Raw genomic sequence first — 21,825 nt, forward strand, 5'->3', positions numbered from 1 at the left:
GCACAGATTCGAAAAACTCTTATGCTAAGGCAGCATTTAATTATTGAAAAATAGAATATAAACCGTAATATGAAATATTATTGCAAAATCTATTTTAAAATATTCCAAAATGTAGTTTATTCCTGTGAAGGAAAAGCTGAATTTTCAGTAGCTATTTATTTTAAATAAAAATCTTAAATGTTTAAAAGACATTTTAAATGTCTTTACTGTCACTTTTGATCAATTTAATGCATCCTTGCTGACTAAAAGTATGAATTAAAAAAAATCTTACTGTCTTCAAACTTTTGATAGTGTATTTAATGTTTATTCTTTCAAAAAAAAAATGAATAAAAATGAAATATTGTCATTGTATTGGTGATAGTTTTCAACAGTTCTACAGTGCAGGGAGGTTTTACTAAAGCAAAACTCTATGTTTCTTTGACATACAGTTTGTTCTGACAGGTTGATCCTGACAAGATGGTTCCCAGAGGCCTTGGCAAGGGCAGTGACCAAGCTGGTCTTGCCCACTCCAGGTGAGCCCTCTAGCAGTATGGGTCTCTGAAGCTTCAGTGCCCTTAGAATCCTCTGCGCATTAACTGCAGTTGTGCCCGCACTCAAAGCGTAGTCCGACAGACTCCTGCCCTCACTCTCAGGACCTATGGGAAGATCAGACCAAATGTAGCAAACAAAACCCAAAAGTCATATCTGACAAATGGTTTGATAACAACTATTGCTAACAACATCTAGAGACTCAACTTTACCAAAATATAAAATATAATATTTCAGAGTCCTCACCTGCAGCAATGTAGAAGGGGTCAATACCAAAGAAGTCTTCACCCCACTGGGGCTCTCTGGGGACGCTGGTGTCGTAGACTTGCAGTGCATCTTGCATCTCCTCATCCAGCGCTGTAATTCTGCTCAGTCTCTTCTCCAGGTACTCCAGACTCGCCTTCCGCGCCACCAGGGCATTCTCTGCTGCCGACACTGTGGTTCCTGGCACCAAGAAGAAAAAAATGAGGTCATGGAAAGGGATATTAGATCTGTAAATGCAACAATGAAATACATCCTCTACTGGTCAAAAGTTTGGGGTTAGTAAGATTTCCTTATTTTTTAAAGAAATTAATACTTCTATTCAGCAAGGATGCATTAAATTGATCAAACGTGACAGAAAAGACATTTATAATGTTACAAAATATTTCTATTTTAACTCAACGCTTTTCTTTTGAACTTTCTATTCCTAAAAAAAATCCAGAAAATAATGGTTTCCACAAAAATATTAAGCAGCACAACTGTATTCAACGTTGATAATCAGCATATTAGAATGATATCTGAAGGATCATGACACTGAAGACTGTTGAAATGGCTGCTAAAAAAATCAGCTTTGTCATCACGGAAATAAATTACATTTTAAAAATATGTTCAAATAAAAAAACATTTCTTTTAAACTGTAATATAATTTTTCAAGCCTTGATAAGCATTATACTTTTAAACAATTTTAAAACCCACATTGTTTTCCCACAAAAAAATCGCTCGTGTGGGAACTGTTGTAAGATGCCAACAGAGTGACACGCTATTGCATTTGTGTTACGCACTGTATTGCACGTGAAAAGACGGATGCGACAGCTTGAGCAGACTCACAAATGTGCTCTACTACAACTCTTCCTCTTCTCAACATGTTCCCGGGGGCAGGGTTTATGTAAATTTTAGGGTTAGTGATGTCACTAACCCGGGAGGAATGTCGTAAAGTCCCTACCAGCCGTTTTTTGTAGCCCTTAAAAAACGATTTCTTTAAAAGCAAATATCTTCATTTGCAGATGTTGTTTATGCTCAAAAAGCAACATTACACACGAACTAAAGTTAGATTAGTGAAATCAAAATGAACCACTTCTTTAAAAAAAAGAAAAGAAAAAGACTGCCTTTATATTTCATCTTACTCCTTATGGTGGTAAATAGGTACCAAAGCATGAAAGAAAGAATGAAGCAGTTTGAGGTCTTTCTCTCACCTGAGCCGATTCCGTCCACGTACACAAGGCACGCAGCATGAATAAATGCTGTTACAGTGTCCAATCGCAGGTCCCATTCTGGCTCCTCCTCCTCCAGCTCCCCCATGGTCATGAAGCCGTCCTCGTCCCGCTCACATACTGTGTTCATGAAGTTCACCCATGACAGGATGTCTCGCACACTTAGAATACACCGCCGACCAAACTCCTGATTGGTCAGCCAATCGATGAAGTCCAACATGAGATCTGCTATGTCTTTACCTGAGATGGGAAGAGAGGAATGGCAATGGCAGTGGCATGAAACTAGAACAGTGAAGGAGATTGGTTGGCATGGAAAACGAACAACTCGGTTTACAGTTTAGTGGTTATTATACAAAGATAATTTGGCTGCTACCGACCAATCAGATTCAAATATTCCAAAAGGGGGGAATAAGGCTTGTTATAATTGGTAGGTCTGTGTAGAGCGGCTCACCTTGGTGGTCATGCTGGTCCAGAGATAGCCCAGGCCGCAGATTGTGTTGGATGATCTGAATTAGATCATTACGGCTGTTGCTCTGGGGGCACCAAATCTCTGTGAACCTGTTCCTGAGTGCTGGAGATAGCTGTACATATGCAAACACATCAGTGCCACTGCTTGCTTGTTTCTTCCATGCAAACATGATCAATTTATTTAACTATTACTACTAATCTTTAAAGAATCCCAACAATGGCTATTTTGAAAACCTCAACAATATTTTCCAGCCAAGCTAATTCTCCATGTACTGACCTCTTTCTTTCCAAAGTCACCTCCAGGGTTCATGGTGGCGACAAGTCGGAACTTCTTTCCGGCAATGATCAGCTCAACATCATCATTATCTCCGCTCCCTTTCTCTGCCAGCACCAAAGATTTTTCAGTCTCCAACACGCTGCCCAGGACAAACAGACAGTCACAATCACTTTAGATATCAAATGTGCTGTACAGAACTTGGGTGATTCGTTTTTTTGCTTTATTTTGTCCTGTTGTGATGCAGAAGTAGCAAATCTGGAGAACAACATCAATTAATTTTACAAAGAGACAAAGTAAACAAGTACTTACAGGCCTGTTTTTGAACTTCCTAAGCAGAACTGATTTGGAAAAGATTTTAAACAGTTCGTCAATGAGAACAGAACAATGTGAGGAGTGTAAATACACACCTGTTGAGTCTCTCCAGCACAGAGTCATCTGCAAGTGAGATCTCATCCATCAGAAACACGCCATCCTGTTTCATTGCCAGGACCAGTGGTCCATCATTCCACTCAAACAGACGGCCGTCCTCCGCATCCGCCTGAATCATATTAAATTCATATTAAAAATTGACCATTTTTTTAGACTCAATAATTTGAAGAAATGTGAATATTACCTGTTGAGTTCCCGTGTGACGGACAGGTCGGAGACCTCCCAGAAAGTCAGACGTCTCCATATGCAAGTGGCAGTTCAGGGAGAAGAACTTCTGACCGGCTAGTGCGGCAAACAGCTGGCAGATGGTGGTCTTACCGCACCTGGGAGGAACATGTAAACCAACTGAGCTTCTTGAATCTCATTCATTATTTACCAAAAACAAATTAAGGTTTTAAAGGCTAATTTGGTTTCCCTTGCTGACAGATTTCCTGCTAAATAGAAAGTTCTATTTTCTGTTGAAACAGGGGTGTGCCTCCTAGTTATTGCTAATCAGTGCAGTGCAGAATTAGCCAGGGAAAAACCAGACAACTTCCGGCAAATTTAGATTTGCTCTGCAAGTTAGTCTGGCAAAGAGCTCATTCAAGCCCATTTCTAATCCGTCGAAATCGCGGCACCAATCAGAAATGTTGGGGCGGGCTTTACACGATGACGACAGCACAGCGACGGTGAAGCAGATTTTGTACATTTACAAAGATGGATGCCGCCGTGGAACTAGGGGTGTGACATTATAGTTGAACACCGTCATTAGAACTCTATGACCGCCAAAACCATGTTATTAAAATATTTTTTTCACAAACATTTTTTATCATAGATAATGTTTAAATACTAATATCAGGGAAACAGAGGCGGAGTTAGTGGTGCTTCGGAGGTTGCTACTGCTGGAGATGATTCGGGAGAGGTCTGTGCACCCCCTCCCAAGAAGAGAAATCTTGGAGATCTTAATAAACGGAGGTCTGAAATCTCTGCCCCTTTACCGATCAGAGCGCGTGCTGACACGGAGTAAAGCCTTGTTTATACTCGACGCGTCCATACGAGCGCGAAGGTGTGCGCGGCAAAAATTACGCGTTCGGTGCGCAAGACCGGCAAGACCCCATTTCGCTTGGCTGTGTGCACGGCTTTTTTTGTAACAGCGCGGCGCCGCGTCAGAGGATGAACGACTTCAAGCCGAATCTGCCCGAGCATGTACGTCTCACCGCACCGGTGTTCCCAGTTTGCGCGTCTAAATTGCAAAGTTTTTTCAATGTTTTTTTTACTGTGTGTGATTTATTTAATGGAAAGCACATTCACTTCTAGTTGTCTTGCTGTTAATTTTAAAATAAACGTAGAAGTAGCTAATCAGTGTCTGCTCGTTTATGAACGTCGCTCTGCATACGTCATCTCCTTCATCGCTCTGATTGGTTTTAGGTCTATCCAATTGCGCCCAGAGGCATTTGAGCTACGTCCGTTGGTGACGCCCCTTTGGAAATGATTTGTCTATGAAGCTTTGCCAGACCATTACTCAGTTACAACTGAGAATGGTCTGGTTTTAACCAGGCTAGAGCAGAATATTATTTTTTAAAAATTGGACATGCCAAGTGCAACAATCATATTTTAATTATTTTTTCAGACTATACACAAGGCTGACAAAAGTAAATTTTTGTTAATTTTATAAAGATTAACAGACATGGACTACAAGCTACAAAACTCTTTTTGGTTTCACTAAATCTTTAAAATTAACAGGATTAAAATGTGATTTGTGATGTAATAAAAACTCTAATAAAGAAGCTTTTCATCTTCATTTACAATCAACTACTACAAATTAGTATTAGGCCAGATTTTGTAACCCTATAATTTAGGTTCAACTGAGGATTGTATCACAGCTTACCCTGTGTCCCCAACAAGTAGGACAGACTCGCCAAAACGAAGCGCTCTTCCCACTAGTACAGCCAGTCTCCTCATGCCTTGGGTCCACACCACATGACCGAACTCTTCAGGGACACCCGCAATGCTGTCCACAAAAGGGCCTGCCAAGTGCCAAGCCATCAACAACCATCAATATACCAAAACAATCAATCTGCCCATTAGTTATACAGTGAGCTAATCAAACAGATCTTTAGGAAAGTATCCTAAAGTATCCTAAAAAAAATCCATTTCATCTTAACTCATCTGCGTAGATGGAAAAGAACATCACAAGACACAATCAATAAAACTTACACTCAATAACTGAAGAGCACGCTGGGAGTTGCTGAGATGCCTTAATAAGGGACTGCCATTAAACTGCAGTACTACTGGTATCTGTTTATGTGATAATGCAATGGAATAACCAGTAAGAACAACGTTCCTAATTGAAAGTCATCGACCTGATGTCAGAATGTGGTGTGCTTCTGTGGCCAAACTGTGTTTGTGCTTATTAACTCACTGAACTGAGAGGTGACCTGAGCCTCAGAGAAAAGAGCATCTGGGTTCACTGTCCTTTTAAAGTGCTTCTCCAGAATGGTCTGGATGGTCAGTGCTTCCTCTGGCTTCCTGACACGGCCGGCCAACAGCATGTAGCCTGAAAGAGTGAACACAATGATTGTTACATTTTGATCAAATCAAAAAAAAAAAATTTGTGCAGACTTTTTAGGATTTTTGAAATTAAGTATAACAAACAAAAAAAGTATATCTTTCCATAAATTACTATTTAAAAGTTTGAGCTCAGTCAGACTTTTAAAAAGAAATGAATACTTTTATGAATCAAGGGGGCATTGAATTGATCAAAAGTGACAGTAAAGACTTTTAAATTATTAAAACATATTTATTTTAAGTAAATGCTGTACTTTCTATTTATCACAGAATCCTGAAAAAGTATAATAGTACACAAATATTAAGCAAAATAATAAGAAGAACTGTTTCTTGAGCAGCAAATCAGCAAATTATAATGATTTCTGAAGGATCACGTGAGACTTAAAACTGGAATAATGATGCTGAAAATTCAGCTTTGCCATCACAGGAATAAATTATATTTTAAAATATATTAAAAGAGAAAAGTCATTTTACATTGTAATAATATTTCACAATATTACTGTTTTTACTGTATTTTTCATCAAATAAATGCAGCCTTGGTGAGCATAAGAGACATAAAAAAAAACATTTAAAAAGATCTTACAAACAATAAACTTTTGAATAATACTGTGCATATTTTAATTTTCTTCTCCAAAGAGGTCAAATGTTTGTCTCTGGATGTTACCGTCATCAGCCAGATGCTGTAGCCAATCACACGAGGAGTCATTCCGCTCCTCCATCCTATACCGTTCAGCCCAGCGGAACAGGTCTCTTAAGGTAATGTACCCATGTTTCCCAGCAAACACACTGGATCCTCTACGTAAAGACTAACACAAATACCACCATATCAAAAAATATAATCATGAATTTTTCAAAATTGAATCGTATACGCTGATACAACAAAATGACATGCACACCTGCAAGTTCTGCATGACTTTGATGAGCTTAGAGCAGTAGGAAGGGGGAAGACTGCAGCGCTTATGGAGAATGTTCTCCAGCTCCGAACTGGGCAGCTCATCAAAATGCAGCTCCACAAAACGGTTCCTGAATGCTCGGGACAGAACCTACACAAAATGAAAGACACGCTTAGTGTATTAATATTCATGAGCCCTTCCTGGAGTAGGGACATCAGAACCAAAACATCACCACCTCCCACCTATCTAAAAATGAGTTCCCGCATGGCACTATTGTTGATTACAGTTTACAAGAGGCCAAGAAGGTAAGCTTGCTTGACACACAGGTGGTAGTTTTTAAAACGTATTAAAGAAACCTTTCTGCCCCCATAGAGCCCAGGGGGATTCTGGGTGGCAAAGAGCATGAATCTGGGGTGGGCTTTGACCACTTCCTGTGTCTCGGCGATGAAGAGCTCCCGGTTGTCATCCAGCAATCTATTCAGAGCCTCGAGGACATCAGTGGGGGCAAGGTTCAATTCATCTAGAATAATCCAATAACCTTTTCGCATGGCATCGATCAGCACGCCTTCAGGGGAAAAAAACATGTATGTTGTTTCCATGAAAACTTGACATAAACATAAACAGAGGGTCAATCGAGCATTAAACTACACATAAAGAGACAACAATTTAAGATTACCATCTGATATGGCAGTGAATGCTTAGAATTCATTAATATCATTGACATAAGTCAGGGGTCTTCAATCACTTCGGCCTAAGGATGGAGCAGGGACCCAGAGTGTTTCATTTTAAACCTGGCCTAATAACATGCATTTAGCACCATATTCATATACGCATTACATAAATGATGATTTTTTAATGGCTTTGCAATCTAAGCATCATAACAGATTCATATACTCTACATACATTCCATCCTAATGTGCACTAAAAGATCTTTACCTTCTGTGAAGACAAGTTTGCCATGCTCATCGGAGGAGTAGCAGCCGATGTACTCCTGGATATCTGTGTGCTCATGGTTATTGATTCGCACACACTGGTTTCCTGTGGAAGCTGAAAGCCATTTTATAAGACTCGTCTTTCCTACCGACGTTTCCCCCTGAATGAGCACTGGATGGATGCTAATCACAGAAATAACACACAAGAACAGAGGAAAGACTTGTAAAGGCAAAATTGCAAGAGTCTAAGATATTAAAATGATTCCTAGTATGTAATGAATATGAAAAGAACTAACAGGACTAAAGATGGATAGAGGGAAAATGACAAGTAGCCACATAAATATGGAGCTAGAAATGTGTCTTTATTACATGTGAGAAAATAAATGATCTGAGAGAGAAAGAAAAGTTTGAGAGAAAAAGTTATCACACTGATAGCAAAAAATCATTTCATGAGAAAAAATAATATTTGAGACAAAAAAAAGTTGAGAGAAAGTATTTTCTCATAGAACATAAAAAAAAAAAATTTGATTTTTTTTTATTATTTCTGATAAAAAAATCTCTAATCTTTTTTTTTTTTCAAAGTATTTTAAGAGAATTTTTTTTCTCAGAAATAATTTTAAAAATTTCAAATTTATATTTTTTTATGTTCTATGAGAAAATACTTTCTCTCAAAACTTTGGCATCGAAATCGAATCATTTACGTGAGGAGAAATATACTATCAGATTTAATGTTATACCTTGACAAACTATACATCATTAAAAAGATATAAGCCTCAAGATTCAGTATTTGACCACTATTGTATTCTGAGAAACTTATAGTGACAGTTATGTCTTAATTTGTGTCAGGAGTTATGAAATGAAAACAATGAGTCGATACCTTTAATATGAATTATGAGCGTCAGCTGGTCCATTCATAAAAAACACTCCGTGCTGTCGTCATGACAGCGATTCACAAAACAACGTCCCTGAGGGCTTTTAGCTCAACAATGTGCAGATGTGGAGAAATATTGATATATTCTCATAGATTCACATCATATTTCTATAGACAGGAATAATATTTATTGAATTTATACCCAAATGCGTCGATGTAAGTTATGATCGCTTCTTACTGAGATGTGCTGTGTTTTCCATTCATACCAATGGCATGGGGGCGCTATTATGTCCAATAAAAGTCCATATATGGATCATGAAGAAGACCCATAGTCATGTGACATTCCAGGACGTCACTGAGTGATACAGAAAGTAGCTGACAGAGATCGCTGTAACATGCAGATAAAGATGTTTTGAAAACAATAAACATGATTGCAATGATATTTGAGTTACCTGTGTTCTTCAAGCCATGCCAGGTATTTCATAATAATAGATTATATTTATAATGTAATGCTAATCGATATAGATTTCATCATCGTTCAGAACACTAAATAATACATTTTCTGTCGGATTTTTTTTTAATATGAAGCCAAGTTAGATCACAGAAGATTATTTAAAACACTAGACTTGCGTTATATAGTAAGTTTGGAGCACAAACATAATTTTAATCTCATAAATGGTCGTGTATTGATGGTGTGCTAAGCTAACATGCTAGCGAGCCCAGGCGCACCTGCCACGAGCAGTTATTGTTTTATGATTTTTTTCTAAATAGGAATGCTTACTGAAATGTTTCAGTGCATTTGATACCAGTTTCAAATATTTAGTGAGAATTTTGATAAAAGAAATTAGGGTTTGAAACCCTATGAATAGCCTGTGAATAGCCAGTCGTTAGTAGCTATAATGCAGACAAAAGAAATGCATATTTAGATCCATAATAACCAGTCTGGAGAGGTGTGAATGTGTACAGGGGAGACTGACACTGAATGGGGCACCACAAAACAATAGAGACAATAGACTGAATAGATGACTCAGAGGATGACTAAACATCAGTTTGCTAATAGAGTCTAATCAAAATAAAGTAATTTGACATGATCTTGAAAAACATTTAACTAAATACAGAGTTTTATACTTATCATTTTCAGATTTTAAATATAAAATGGTCAGACATGTGGCTTTAGCTGCAGTGCATTTCTAGATTGCTCCAGGGCCAACTTCCATTTTATTTTCATAAAGATGTTTCATAAAAATAAATTTCTAATAACTTTACAAAACTTTGAAGCTATTTAAAATGGTTTTTTTCATTATGACAATAATTCATTCTACATTTACAATAAACAACCAGGTGTCAGCTTTCAAATGAGATCATACTTGTGCTTTTAGTGCAAAGGGTTCATGAACTGTATCTGTTTCAGTTTGGGTATGTGATTTCTGGGGATTTTTCAAAAGTGGGCTTGAAGCTTAACAGGTTAAGAAGATGAGGCACTCCGGAGGAGGAAAAATGTTTTCAATCTTCTTTACAGTTCTTAATAAAAATATTATACTAATAAACTTACGTTGTTGTGTATTTTCAACAGTTTCAATATGAAAAAAAACTTTTATATTGATTCAATGGATTAATTGCATTTTGAATTTAAAAAAAAATGGATTTATTGCATTTTGGGGGGAAAAATAATCCGTTTTTATAATAAATCTTTGAAAATCAAAACCTGGATTTTAATTTTTTTTGTTATTATGACCTACAAATGCTATGTGAAAGTTTGAAACAGAAAATAGTGGTTTTCATCTTTCCACTTTCTTGGTAAAGAAAACACATTTTTACTCAAATTAATCTAAATGGATTTATTGCGTTTTGGAACCAAACTCTTCATATATATATATAGATATAGATATAGATATATAAGAGAGAGAGAGAGAGAGAGAGAGAGAGAGAGAGAGAGAGAGAGAGAGAGAGAGAGAGAGAGAGAGAGAGAGAGAGAGAGAGAGAGAGAGAGAGAGAGAGAGAGCCCAGTAGGTGTGAGTGGCAAAGAGTATAAATCTAGGGTGAGCTTGACCATTTTCTGTTATTTATATACATTTATATTATAAACTGTTACATTATATTATACTAATATATATATATATATATATATATATATATATATATATATATATATATATATATATATATATATATATATATATATATGATATCTAATGTGAAAAGGCTGATGCCCATAATGTCCCGAAATCACCTCTTTATAGATGCAGAGATCAACTACGGTAATCACCAGGTACATTCTTCGTACCTCTAATTTCGTACCTTTAATACATCTGATGATTTGACAGTTAGATCTTTTTAATTGTGATAACTGATCTCTAGTTAATTTGGTTCTTCAAACGAATTTTGTGGATTTGATTAAATAATGACATCATAATTATAAAAAAAAAAACATCACACACGTGACAAAAACCTTGCCTAATTTCTGGAAACAGAAAACGACCAAAACGACATAAAAGATATAATAGATAAATGAAATGTGTACTGTTTGTTACATGATTCCCAATTACTTATTTCCATTATTTCTCGATTTCTATTTGTCAAGGCTTTGTTTTTTTTATTTCAATGTTGCAATTAGCAATTAATTTAATTTTACCTGTGAAGCAGATCTGTTATGTGACAGCATTAATTTAAATTTCTTAAGTCATCTAACATTTTTCTAATGGCACAGAAGACAGCATTTATTTATTTTTTACTAAGTAATCAAACCACTGCCATAATAGCTCTTACCTTTCAAATTAATGTACGGCATTGTACTAACTATACATCATGTGTGAAAGACTAAAATTATTTGGTAATTATTCCCTTACGAATAAATCTTTCAATGAGTAAAACTGGCTGTGTCTATATTATGATAAACTACACAACATTATAATATTATATTCTAATTAATTTTTTAATTATTATTATTATTTTAAAATTAATTGCTCATGGTTCAATAAGGTACTCTTGTAAGAAAGTAGAAAGAACTTTAAGTATCACCTCCACCTTATGGTAAAAATGGAAAATGTAACTTTCATGGTTTTACTGTATGTTGCTTTACTCCTTCAATAAAAAAAGCAATCTATTCCTGTTTACATGAAATGAGCCTGCTCCCGAGCAGGTTTGAGCTTATGGACCTGTTGCTATGACAGCAACTCCAAGATGATCTTCGTAGAACCTAACAATCCCAGATAACTGAGTAATCCACGTAGGAAGAATGAGCCCCAAGTCAACTGTCTCCAACCAAAACCCAAAAAAACTAAAAGCTAATCAAGTCTCTTACGATAGTTATGCACCATCCCACAAATGAACAGAGAAACGCTGCATACATAATATGTATCGACAGGGGGATTGATCTACGGAACGTCACAGGGGACATATTAGGGATGGGGTTTCCTACCCGGCGGCCACCACCCGTGCCAGATCTTTTAGGTTGAGCTTGACGGAGGGCGTGAGGATGTAAGTGGGGTCCACAGTAGCCTCCATGTCACCCCGACTCAGCCAGTACTCCTCTATCTGTACACACACACGGTCCTTTGGCTGAGGGATTGACTGAAGAAAGAGAAGAAGATCATTTTCTAACACTTCTGGCAAATAACATCTCTAACTATTTCACAGTCTATCCATTCAAACAAATATTAGGATGGATCAAAATGTCTCATTGAAGCTCTGAACTGATTACCTGTTTCAGACATTTCACATTTCCTCCAAGTATGTACTGACACACCAGTTTCTGCACAACAGGGTGAGAGCTGCGATCCAGCTGAGTGAGAAAACTCAGGCAGAAACCCTGCAGAAGATATTAAACATCTCCATAAAAATACTTTACTGTTTGTTTTAAATTTCTTTACATAGCACACACTAATTAAATAAATAAATACTGGGAATTTGTCCATGGCCCAAAACCAGTAGAGGGCCCTGATGGGCTATAGAAAACTTGAAGCTTTACTAGAAGCTAATTTATATTTAAATAACCACTGCTTATGCCCAAAAGAGTCAAATGTAGAACAGTTTATCATATGATGATAGGTTTTAAACTCATTGCATTAACTCTAAATAAAATTGGTCAATGCTGAGCCACAACTAGTGATGAGGGGAAAATGGTCTTTAAAAGTCTTTAAGCGTAAAACAACCTGGTTATTAAAAAAATGAACTAAATGAATGTTAAAACCACAACCATGGATAATTAAAAAGCAAATTGTTTTAATAATGGAAACAAAATCTGAACTGGTGATAGAACTGAATGACACTTGAAGATTTGCATGAAAGAAATAAACCCACCAGCTAATTTAAGAACACCTAAAACTTAGTTAATTTGACTAACTTATGCTCCCATGAGAGCAAATGCATGACCAGGAGAGACTGGAAACCCATATGGTTTGGACAGATAAATAAATAAGCCAGTTTGTTGTGTGAACTCAAAAATACAGTGTACTGTGTGCAGTTTTTTATGATGTACACCGCACTGTGGAAAATGCAGTGCCGATGAGTCGTTGACATCCAATCTACTTCAGACGAGAGCGGCGTGTAGTTACGTAACTAAACCTGATTGCTCCGTTATAATCAATCAAGCTGTCTAGATTGCAAGTGTAGCAACATTGCACGCTGCAGTGTTTACAGCATTATTCATTGATGGAAGAGTGACACAGCTAGTTTGTTGTGTCATGCTGCTTACTTCTACTGTAGGAACATTGTAAAATATCCATGCTCAATGGTCAACTTCATGTCATTACATGAATGGACAAATGTCACTTCAATATGGATACATGTAACACATTTGAACTTTATACTCGCTATGTTTCGGACTCTCAGGACAATTCAGTCAGGCAGAAACAGACAATCATATTACCTCATAGAGGGATCGTTGGATATTGTAGCAGGGGTCAGAGGCCACGTACTTCAGAGCTCGGCACAGAGTACGCAAACTGTAGTGGGGCTTGTGCCCCGTACCGTCAACTAGCCGAGTGTTAGCCTCCTTACGAACACCCAAATAAAAACTGGGAGAAAAAAAAAGAAAATTTTGTTTAAAAGACCAACACAGAAGTACAGCATCTAACCAAAAGTTGCAACACGACGGATGGACTCGTATATGGCGTTTTATCCTAACCAACGTACATTTGTTAAGTGAAAAAAGCCATATAACAACATCTGTAACATGCTTAATATTACCAAGAAATGTGAATTTGTTCTAATAATGGTTGTTAGGTTGGCTAACAGGGTTCTTTTTCATACTACATTGTAAACATTTTTTTTTAAGTTTCATTTTGTAATTGAAAAAACAAAAGGTTATTGAAGTATGCTTTACAAGAACACACTAATTTAGTATTTCTACTTCAAAATTTCACTTTTAATTCAATGTTTTTCTTGCTGTTTTTCTTACTAGCATTTACTGAGTGACTATTGCTGCCAAGCTTTTTTCATTGTATGGATCAAAAGGCAAAAAACTGTGTTATAGCTAGGAAAGACGTGTTGTTGTTATATGAATGGTAATGGAGACCTACTGAAGAACTGTGCACAAACCTGATGATTCCATGGATGATTCCTCTGGACAGGTTAAGGCCTTTGAGGTAGTCAGAGACCAGGATTCGTAAATCACTCTCACTCTCCAGCTCCTCCACATACAACTCTGTGAACCTGATACATAAACACAAAACCATGTTTTCCAAAAAAACTATTGAATGCTTCTATAAAAATGTATAAACGTCACTGTATTACATATCTGCAAACAAACCAAGGAGACATTTACAAAAGTTATTTTAAGTGAATGCATGAAGCCAGTTCCCTTGGAGTTCATGCCCCCCTCACCTGTTTCTAATGCCCAGTGGCAAGTTCCTCTTGCCTACATCTGTGGCTGGGTTCATGCAGGCAAACAGACGGAAGTCTGGGTGACGAACCAGAGGCTCTACACAGAATGACATCATCATGAAAACAGTAAAATTACCTCAGAATATACACATGACATTACATTAATCAACTACAACACTCATGGTAATGAATAGTAGTATCAAGGCCATTTATTTATTTCTAATACACTACAAGTCAAAAGTTTGGGGTCAGTAAGATAAATAATACGAAGATAAAATTGAACAACCCCGAAAAAAACAAAACGTATCAGGGTTTGCACAAAAATATTAAGCAGTAAAACGGTTTTCAATATTGATAATAATAAAGAAATATTTCTTGAGCAGCAAATATAAGCATGTAATAATGATTTATGTAGGATCATGTGACACTGAGGACTGGCGTAATGATGCTGAAAATTCAGCTTTGCCATCACAGGAATAAATTACATTTAAAAAAATATTTTTGAGCAAATAAATGCAGCCTTGAAGAGACTTCTTTCAAATACATTAAACCGTCTTACAGCATTTTTAGCCAATTAAACTTGACTTTGTCCTAACAACCAATTACAACTAGCTGAAATATATCTTATTTTATCCAAAGTGTTTCACAAATACCCTTACTACAACCACCCCTAAAGCAGCCTGGGGTTAACCAAGTGCACATATTTACCCTTTATACCATTGTCAAATAGCTACATCTTTAAAATAGCAATAATGAAATCACAGATGAGCACTTTGCGCAGGACTCACCAGTATCGCCTCGGTCCAGCAGCACTAGTGACCCGGCGCTGCCCTCCAGCAATCCACTCAGACACTCCAGTGTCTCTGCAGCAGCCAGATTAATCTCATCCAGCAACATCCATTCGCCTTTCTTCACAGCCTGGGCTAAAGTCCCCTGTGCAGACACACAGTCAGTCACAACATACAGGAGATAAGACAGAGAAGAGAAACGAAGAGGTGAAGACAAGTTGGGAGAAGAGTAGCAATTACCTCCACAAATGCAAAGACCAAAGCGGATTCACAGGCCCGAATCTGTTCCTGCGTCTGACTGAGTTTGAGGGCCAAAGCCTCCCACTGCTCCAGCAGCAAGGCAGCTATGAGAAAAACACAAAGAAAAGACAGGTGATTTGTACCATGGTCTGTCTTAATACTCTATTATGATTGGCTGGAAGACATGTGTTCAGACCATGTAATGCACAGATAGTTACAGTCAGTTTAATCAGTGTTCTATATTAATGCACTGCATTCATTGAAAACACACACACACTGGAGATCGTATTGCAGGAACAGAAACATTAAGGAGCACAGAAATTTGTCAAAGCTGCCTCACAACTTTTATCAATAAAACAGCTACATTCTATTTTTCAGCAATGAGGTGGTAACGTCGCTGTTTTTCAAGTAATTAAACTCACAGCTTCACTGTTAGTAGAGACCAGGGTGGGAAATTAGCACCCGCCACCAGCCAATGGCGGGTACTTTTTCAAAGTGGCGGGTGACTTTGCCTTGTATACCAGCCTTTTTATTGGTTACTTAAAACATTCCTTGTAACGGATTGGACAGCTTTTGTCAAAGAATGCTGTTGCTAAGTAACAATAATGCACTTTTGTCGAGTAACTAATTTGATTGGTTTTCAGCGTTGTGCGTCACGGACACAGCGCACGGACACGGCGCTGAACGGACCGTGACACATATAGCTGAGCTGAGGTACAGACGAAAGGAAAATTAAAAAAATGTGGCGACATATACCCGGTGTTAAGAGGCCCGCCGCCGAGTCAGCAGTAGCTATGAATGTACAAACTTTTGAGGGCGAAGTAAATAAAAAGAGAAGGTACTTTTCTAACAAGTGGCGCATTGATGACGAAGGGAAAACGAGGGAATGGTTAGCCTACCTTCCCGTCGAACAGTCCATGCACTGTAGCCTACTTACGAACCTATGCCTCGTCCGAAAATGCAAACAATTCGTTCGTTAGAGGAACAACTAACCTTAAAATAGTCAATAAAAGAACACAAGTCATATTATGTATTAATTTTGTATTAATAATAAATAAAAATGATTGAAGCAATTCAAAATATGCTAGTGCACTTTCTTTTATAAATTTGAATTCCGGAAAAAGTGGCTGGTAAAAAATATAAGTGGCTGGTAAAATTGGGCATCCACCAGCCACTGTGGCTGCACTGAGACACTGCACTGATGCAGGTAATTCACACACCCACAATCCCACTCTCTCTTGACAATTCAAATAAATGTAATCTTACCACATACTTTCTCTCTGTGTCGGATTTAAAGAGTACAGAAGGCTAGACCTAATGAGCCGTGACTGACGAAAACAAATTGTCATTTTCACCCTTTCGGTCAGATTTTGTGTTGGATTTTCTGCATGACGGTTGGTTCTTTGCTTTATTGTCATGCATTAAAACCATGTATACACACCTAGCTGTGGATCATCCCTAACCAAAAACAACATAAGAATTCTAGTTAATAAAGTGATGTAATAGATTTGAACCTTCAGTAATACCATTGGGTTTATCATGTAGTTCCTTGGTTAGTGCTGATTTGCAGACATGATCCATGAGCTTCAGAAGGTCCTGCCAGCGTTTGCCTCTGAAGCAGGTTTGGACATGCCCCAGAAAGGTCAGGTTCTGTTTCCGTGAGTACGTCTGAGAGAAGAGGTCCTCAAACGCTTCCCGCAGGGGCAAAAGAATGAGCTTATGGTCCACTGGTTTATACCTTTAATCATCACAGATCAAGGTCAGCAATAAACCAACAGCTTCCTCCACATTTGCACTGCACACATTTGTTTGAATCCTGAATCACTCTTGTCTACTCACCCTCCTAGTAGGTCAGCTGTGTCACTCTGTTGGTTCATGTTGACCACTCTCAGTCTGTGTCCTGTAAGAGTACAGCAGAACAGAGCAGGAAATGAGAAATTGTGCACAGTGTCAAACCTACTTGCTCAGTGTAGTTTAGGTGTGTTACCTGTCATTCCCGCCAGGTACTGCACAGTAGAGGTCTTCCCTGTGCCCGTCTCCCCCACCAACAGGACAGGCTCCCCTTTAGTGACACACACCGAGAGCTGCTCCAAAAGTACTGAGGATGGCCGTGTGGCAGCAAATGTTTGTCTGTCTCTGTGGGGCAGATACACGTCAAATATGTTGGCTATGGCTAGTTATTTTAGTACTATTTACTATATAATAAACTATATTATCACCAAGCTCTAATCTGCAAAATGCCACTATAGGTCATGAAGATGATAAAGATATTATAAACATTAACATCATATTTTTTTGTAAAGCTGCTTTAAACAATGTGTATTAAGCAAAGCACTCTATAAATAAATTTGACTACTTTATACACTATATATTTATCAGTGGTGTAAACTATTTGAATGAAATGTAATTAGTTACTGTACTTAAGAATCTTTTTTAGTATTATAATATCAAAGATATTAGCATAGACAGTATAAGAAGTGGACAGAGCCATTTCATTGGAACTCAGTTGAGACAGTTGAAGCCCATTTTTAGCGATTTTTGAGCACTTCCGTTCCTGACGCGCAGACTCAGACCGACTCAAACTAAGCTTGATGACGTGAGCAACCTGTCTGACAGACGTAAATCTTCTAGTAGCTGTGCGTGAAAATTGCCAACGTTAATCTTGCAGAGACGGGGAACTTGAGCAAAGAGTTCTTTGGCGTGAGTGAGCAGGAGTAAGTATTCCGTTGCTTTTATGGACTCATTATCTATGGGCTTCTCCCTTGACGGGACGTCCCACCGATTGCTTGCGAGCTTCTCCTCCTGTCTGTACGGTCATTTCTGTACAGCGCGACAGAGTCGAGTGGTTATGACGCAATCGTTAGCCTATTTTTACAAAATCTGTTTCTACGGGGCCATAATGTAACATAGAAGGTAATGGAGCCCTTTATACATTGTCATGTTTCTTTAGAAATAAACAATGGACAAATGGAGTCTTTAAACGCCTCAGGTGTAAAGTTATTCGCTGTCAAAGTGACGCCAAAATGAATGGGAGTCAATGGAAATGCTAACGCAAGTGAAGTTCTGCTACAAGATGGCGGCACCCGGCCGGCTTCAACTTCCGGTCGATGGATTACCCCCTTGGATATTACCAACTTTTTCTGCAGCAGTTTATATCTGATAGAAAATAAGCGATATTGCCATTTAAAGGGCATTGAAGGTACTATATCTCTTGGGTTTTTCCCTTACTCAAACTTTACGCAAATGCAAGTGCATTAGCAGGTAGTTGTGAATCGCTGGTATTTTATTATAAGATGAGGACATGGCTGTGACCGGTGAGGAGGCCAAAGCCAAAACCTTTGACTACTTCATTTTACGAAACATTATTTTATTTATCCGTCTCTTAGGTGTTGAGGACTAGTGCATCTTTGAGCCTACATTCAGCACGAGTAAAATACTTAAAGGCACACTGTGGAACTTTTCAACCTTTATAATAAATTACCAAAACCCATTGAGATGGTACATCGACTTACAATAGGTTGAATGACACGTCTGCCGAAGCCTGAAGGTGTCTGTATCACTTTTACTAGCACTATGTAACTTCGGGTTTCGGGTAGGAACCCGAGCACAAAAAGAACTACAAAATTCGACCGCTTTACGGCATACGTCACTTCCCCCGCCACCCCCAACTTCCTCAAATTCTAAGGTGAGAGCTCAACTCGCGTTTGATTGCTGGCGTCTGTATGTTGTCGTCATGGCTGAATCAACAGCTACTCGGAAGAAAGCGAAGAAAGCAAAGATTTTGTCAGAGGAGACCAAAAAAAGAAAAAGGGAGAGTGATAAACTAAAAGCAAGGACGAGAATAAACATTGGTCAAGCGTTACCTCGCTGGCGTGCGATAAAGGAGGATGAGGGATTCCCGACCGATGCTGACCTGGCCGTCATGCTTTTGGACTAGTAAGTTAAATATATTGCTTGCACAATATCTCTATTTTTTCAAATTTGTTCTCTGCCTGGCCATGTTACTGATTCTATATTGTCCTCCATTTAACTTAATGTAACAAGGAATGCTAGTAGAGTAAGTTAGCGAATTATCAATCTGGTAGCTAAATGTTAGTATAAATATAAATTTTATAAATATTGGGAAAGGTTTGCATTCAGCAGACACTTTATCCGATTTTGAAACGAAACAGGGCTGCAACTTAACAACTAGCTACAGGCTTTGTTTAATTTGTATGCAATTCATCTGGTAGCAGACACGGGAGGTTGACTGTTTGTTGACTTTTGCGACAATGCTGCGGCGCTTGTGGCCTCTAGGGGCACTAGACGTGAAAATTACAGGTCGAGCGCACCCTAGTGGCCAAAAATTCCACAGTGTGCCTTTAAGTACAGTTAAAATCAATGTAATGTAGTCATTTTCCCTGTACGGTACCTGTACTTTTACTGAAGTATGGTTTTCAGGTACTGTTTACACCTGTGATATTTATATACTATTATAGTATTTTGTATTTGCTTTTGTATTTTTATGTTCACTTTTCATTTTAATTTTAGTTTAAGTTTTAATAATTCAGTAATTGTCATTTTTATTCATTTTTGTTTTGTAATATTTCTATTTAGTTTTTGGTTTTTAAAGCTTTTTTAGTACTTTTAACTGATTTTTTTTTTCTGAGTTCTAACATTTAAAAAAAAAAATTCAAGTTTTTCCATCCAATATTTTTATTTTATTTCAATTAACAAAAACTGTTTTAAATAGTTTTGGTTTGTTAACAATACCAACACTGGCTACAACTTAACACATTTTAAAAGAAATTGTAAAACCTGTCAGTACAACACGGAGATCTCTCTGAGAAGATTTCCAATAATTCTAATAATCACTATTGTTAAATCAAAGTGTTCATCATACGCATCATGACCAATGAAGGAATCCTGCTACATTTTCCTCTGGTATGCTCAAAGCTGTTGTATTCCCTGTCTTAAACAGCACAGTTACCAATCAATGCCGTGTTGACTCAATTTCTCAGCAGGGTGCCTTCCACACTGGGGACAGCGTAGCACAGTGACACCATTTGTTACAGAGTAGATTGAAAGGGGAAGTGCCAGACAGGGACTGGGAGACAGATTAATGGATATGGCTAAAGTTTCCCTCTGATAATGCAATCTCACATGCTCAGCCACACCGCGTTGCTCTGCTTGCGGAGTAACATCGCACGGCCCACCGACACCTCCAACTCCGTCACAGTGATTGCGGGCAGGTACATCTGGCAAAAGTGCTGGGCCTTAAATGTAACATTGACAGGATTAGAGCAGGTTATTGAATATAAAGTGAAATATAATTTTACTTTGACTCTAAATATTATGAAGAAATAAGTGCTTTTCGCCATTACTGTAAAAGGCAAGCCAACGAGGCAAGTTTTACTGTACACAGATTCTCACAACAAGCAATATCCAAGATATGAAATAATTTTAGAGCGACACAAAGCTGGTAAAAGTATATGAACTACAGCGATGTCTATGACCTTTTCAGTGTTTTTTAGGATTTTACTCATTTCCATGAGTTTTCAAGACCTGGAAATCACACATGTAAATGTAAGGTTTTCCATGTAACAGTTTGTGTCACTAAAGAGATAACAGTGGTGCAGAGTCCTACCTTCTCTCTGGATATGTTGAGCTTGCTGCCAATGATCTCTGCCATCTTGAGTCTGCTCTCAGATTTGGAGAGCATGGCAGTGAAGCAGTCCAAAGCCTGAAGAAGAAGAAAAAGACCACACTGTTTTAAGCTTATAACAGCACAGCTTTTTCAGTATTACTGTTCTTGTTTTCTAAATATTTAAAATATATACTGTATATAAAACATTTTTTATAATAATAATCCAACAAACAAAAACCTAAATCATGATAGTGACAGATTAATGCTGGTAACTACAGCCACTCACCTCCAGAAACACATTCTGTGCTGTGGAAGAGCAAGAGCTGTCAAAGTTTAAGCAGATTCTCTCGCACCATTTCAGCAAGTCCCTGTGTTCATTAGTTAAAAAAAAAAAAAAAAAAAAACCTTTACTACAATGCATTTACCAACACTACATGGATGCACAGTAACTTAAGAATTCTCATTTATTCAGATAATTTACAACCACAAAGATCAAATTATTTATTCACATTTACAGTACCATTCAAACGTTTGGGGTCAGTTAGATGTTTTTTTAAATTCATATTTCTGTTCAATGAGGATGCATTAAATTGATGAAAAGTAACAGTAGGAGACATATATAATATAACAAAATACTTCTATTATTTCAAACAAATGCTTTTCATTTGAACTTTCTATTCTATTAGCTTTGCAATTCACAGGAATAAATTACATTTTAAAATATATATTTAAAATATATATTAAAAGTTATTTTAAAGTGTAATTTTTCACAATATTACAGTTTATACTCTACTTTTCAAATAAATGCAGCCATGGTGAACCATTTCTTTTTTACTTTCAATTGATATCACACTTGCCAACGATTGTTATGGAGCATGACTGCAGGCAGACTGGCTGCTCAAATTGTTTTTCACCCAGGGTCTCTACAAAG

At 37.6% G+C, this 21,825-nt stretch overlaps 1 protein-coding gene across 1 annotated transcript in view; it reads right to left on the minus strand.

Annotated features, from left to right (window-relative positions):
* Positions 1-21,825, minus strand: part of mdn1 (midasin AAA ATPase 1) — a 62,834-nt gene that overhangs the window by 35,276 nt on the left and 5,733 nt on the right. The window contains exons 11-36 of the mRNA XM_056259855.1: positions 21,181-21,262; positions 20,895-20,990; positions 20,411-20,523; positions 17,256-17,404; positions 17,108-17,168; positions 16,795-17,006; positions 15,269-15,372; positions 15,029-15,173; positions 14,241-14,337; positions 13,956-14,069; positions 13,285-13,432; positions 12,118-12,225; positions 11,836-11,987; positions 7,551-7,729; positions 6,971-7,179; positions 6,618-6,764; positions 6,386-6,527; positions 5,576-5,710; positions 5,042-5,180; positions 3,359-3,497; positions 3,153-3,283; positions 2,746-2,884; positions 2,452-2,581; positions 1,983-2,240; positions 775-972; positions 427-635 (exon numbers count right to left, since the gene is read on the minus strand). Of these exons, the coding sequence (XP_056115830.1) occupies positions 427-635; positions 775-972; positions 1,983-2,240; positions 2,452-2,581; positions 2,746-2,884; positions 3,153-3,283; positions 3,359-3,497; positions 5,042-5,180; positions 5,576-5,710; positions 6,386-6,527; positions 6,618-6,764; positions 6,971-7,179; positions 7,551-7,729; positions 11,836-11,987; positions 12,118-12,225; positions 13,285-13,432; positions 13,956-14,069; positions 14,241-14,337; positions 15,029-15,173; positions 15,269-15,372; positions 16,795-17,006; positions 17,108-17,168; positions 17,256-17,404; positions 20,411-20,523; positions 20,895-20,990; positions 21,181-21,262 (3,736 nt within the window). The remainder of the gene's footprint in view (positions 1-426; positions 636-774; positions 973-1,982; positions 2,241-2,451; positions 2,582-2,745; positions 2,885-3,152; positions 3,284-3,358; positions 3,498-5,041; positions 5,181-5,575; positions 5,711-6,385; positions 6,528-6,617; positions 6,765-6,970; positions 7,180-7,550; positions 7,730-11,835; positions 11,988-12,117; positions 12,226-13,284; positions 13,433-13,955; positions 14,070-14,240; positions 14,338-15,028; positions 15,174-15,268; positions 15,373-16,794; positions 17,007-17,107; positions 17,169-17,255; positions 17,405-20,410; positions 20,524-20,894; positions 20,991-21,180; positions 21,263-21,825) is intronic.

Source organism: Rhinichthys klamathensis, unplaced genomic scaffold (genome assembly GCF_029890125.1).
Source record: "Rhinichthys klamathensis goyatoka isolate OS25496 unplaced genomic scaffold, OSU_Roscu_1.1 h1tg000170l_1, whole genome shotgun sequence".
Lineage (NCBI taxonomy): Eukaryota > Metazoa > Chordata > Actinopteri > Cypriniformes > Leuciscidae > Rhinichthys > Rhinichthys klamathensis.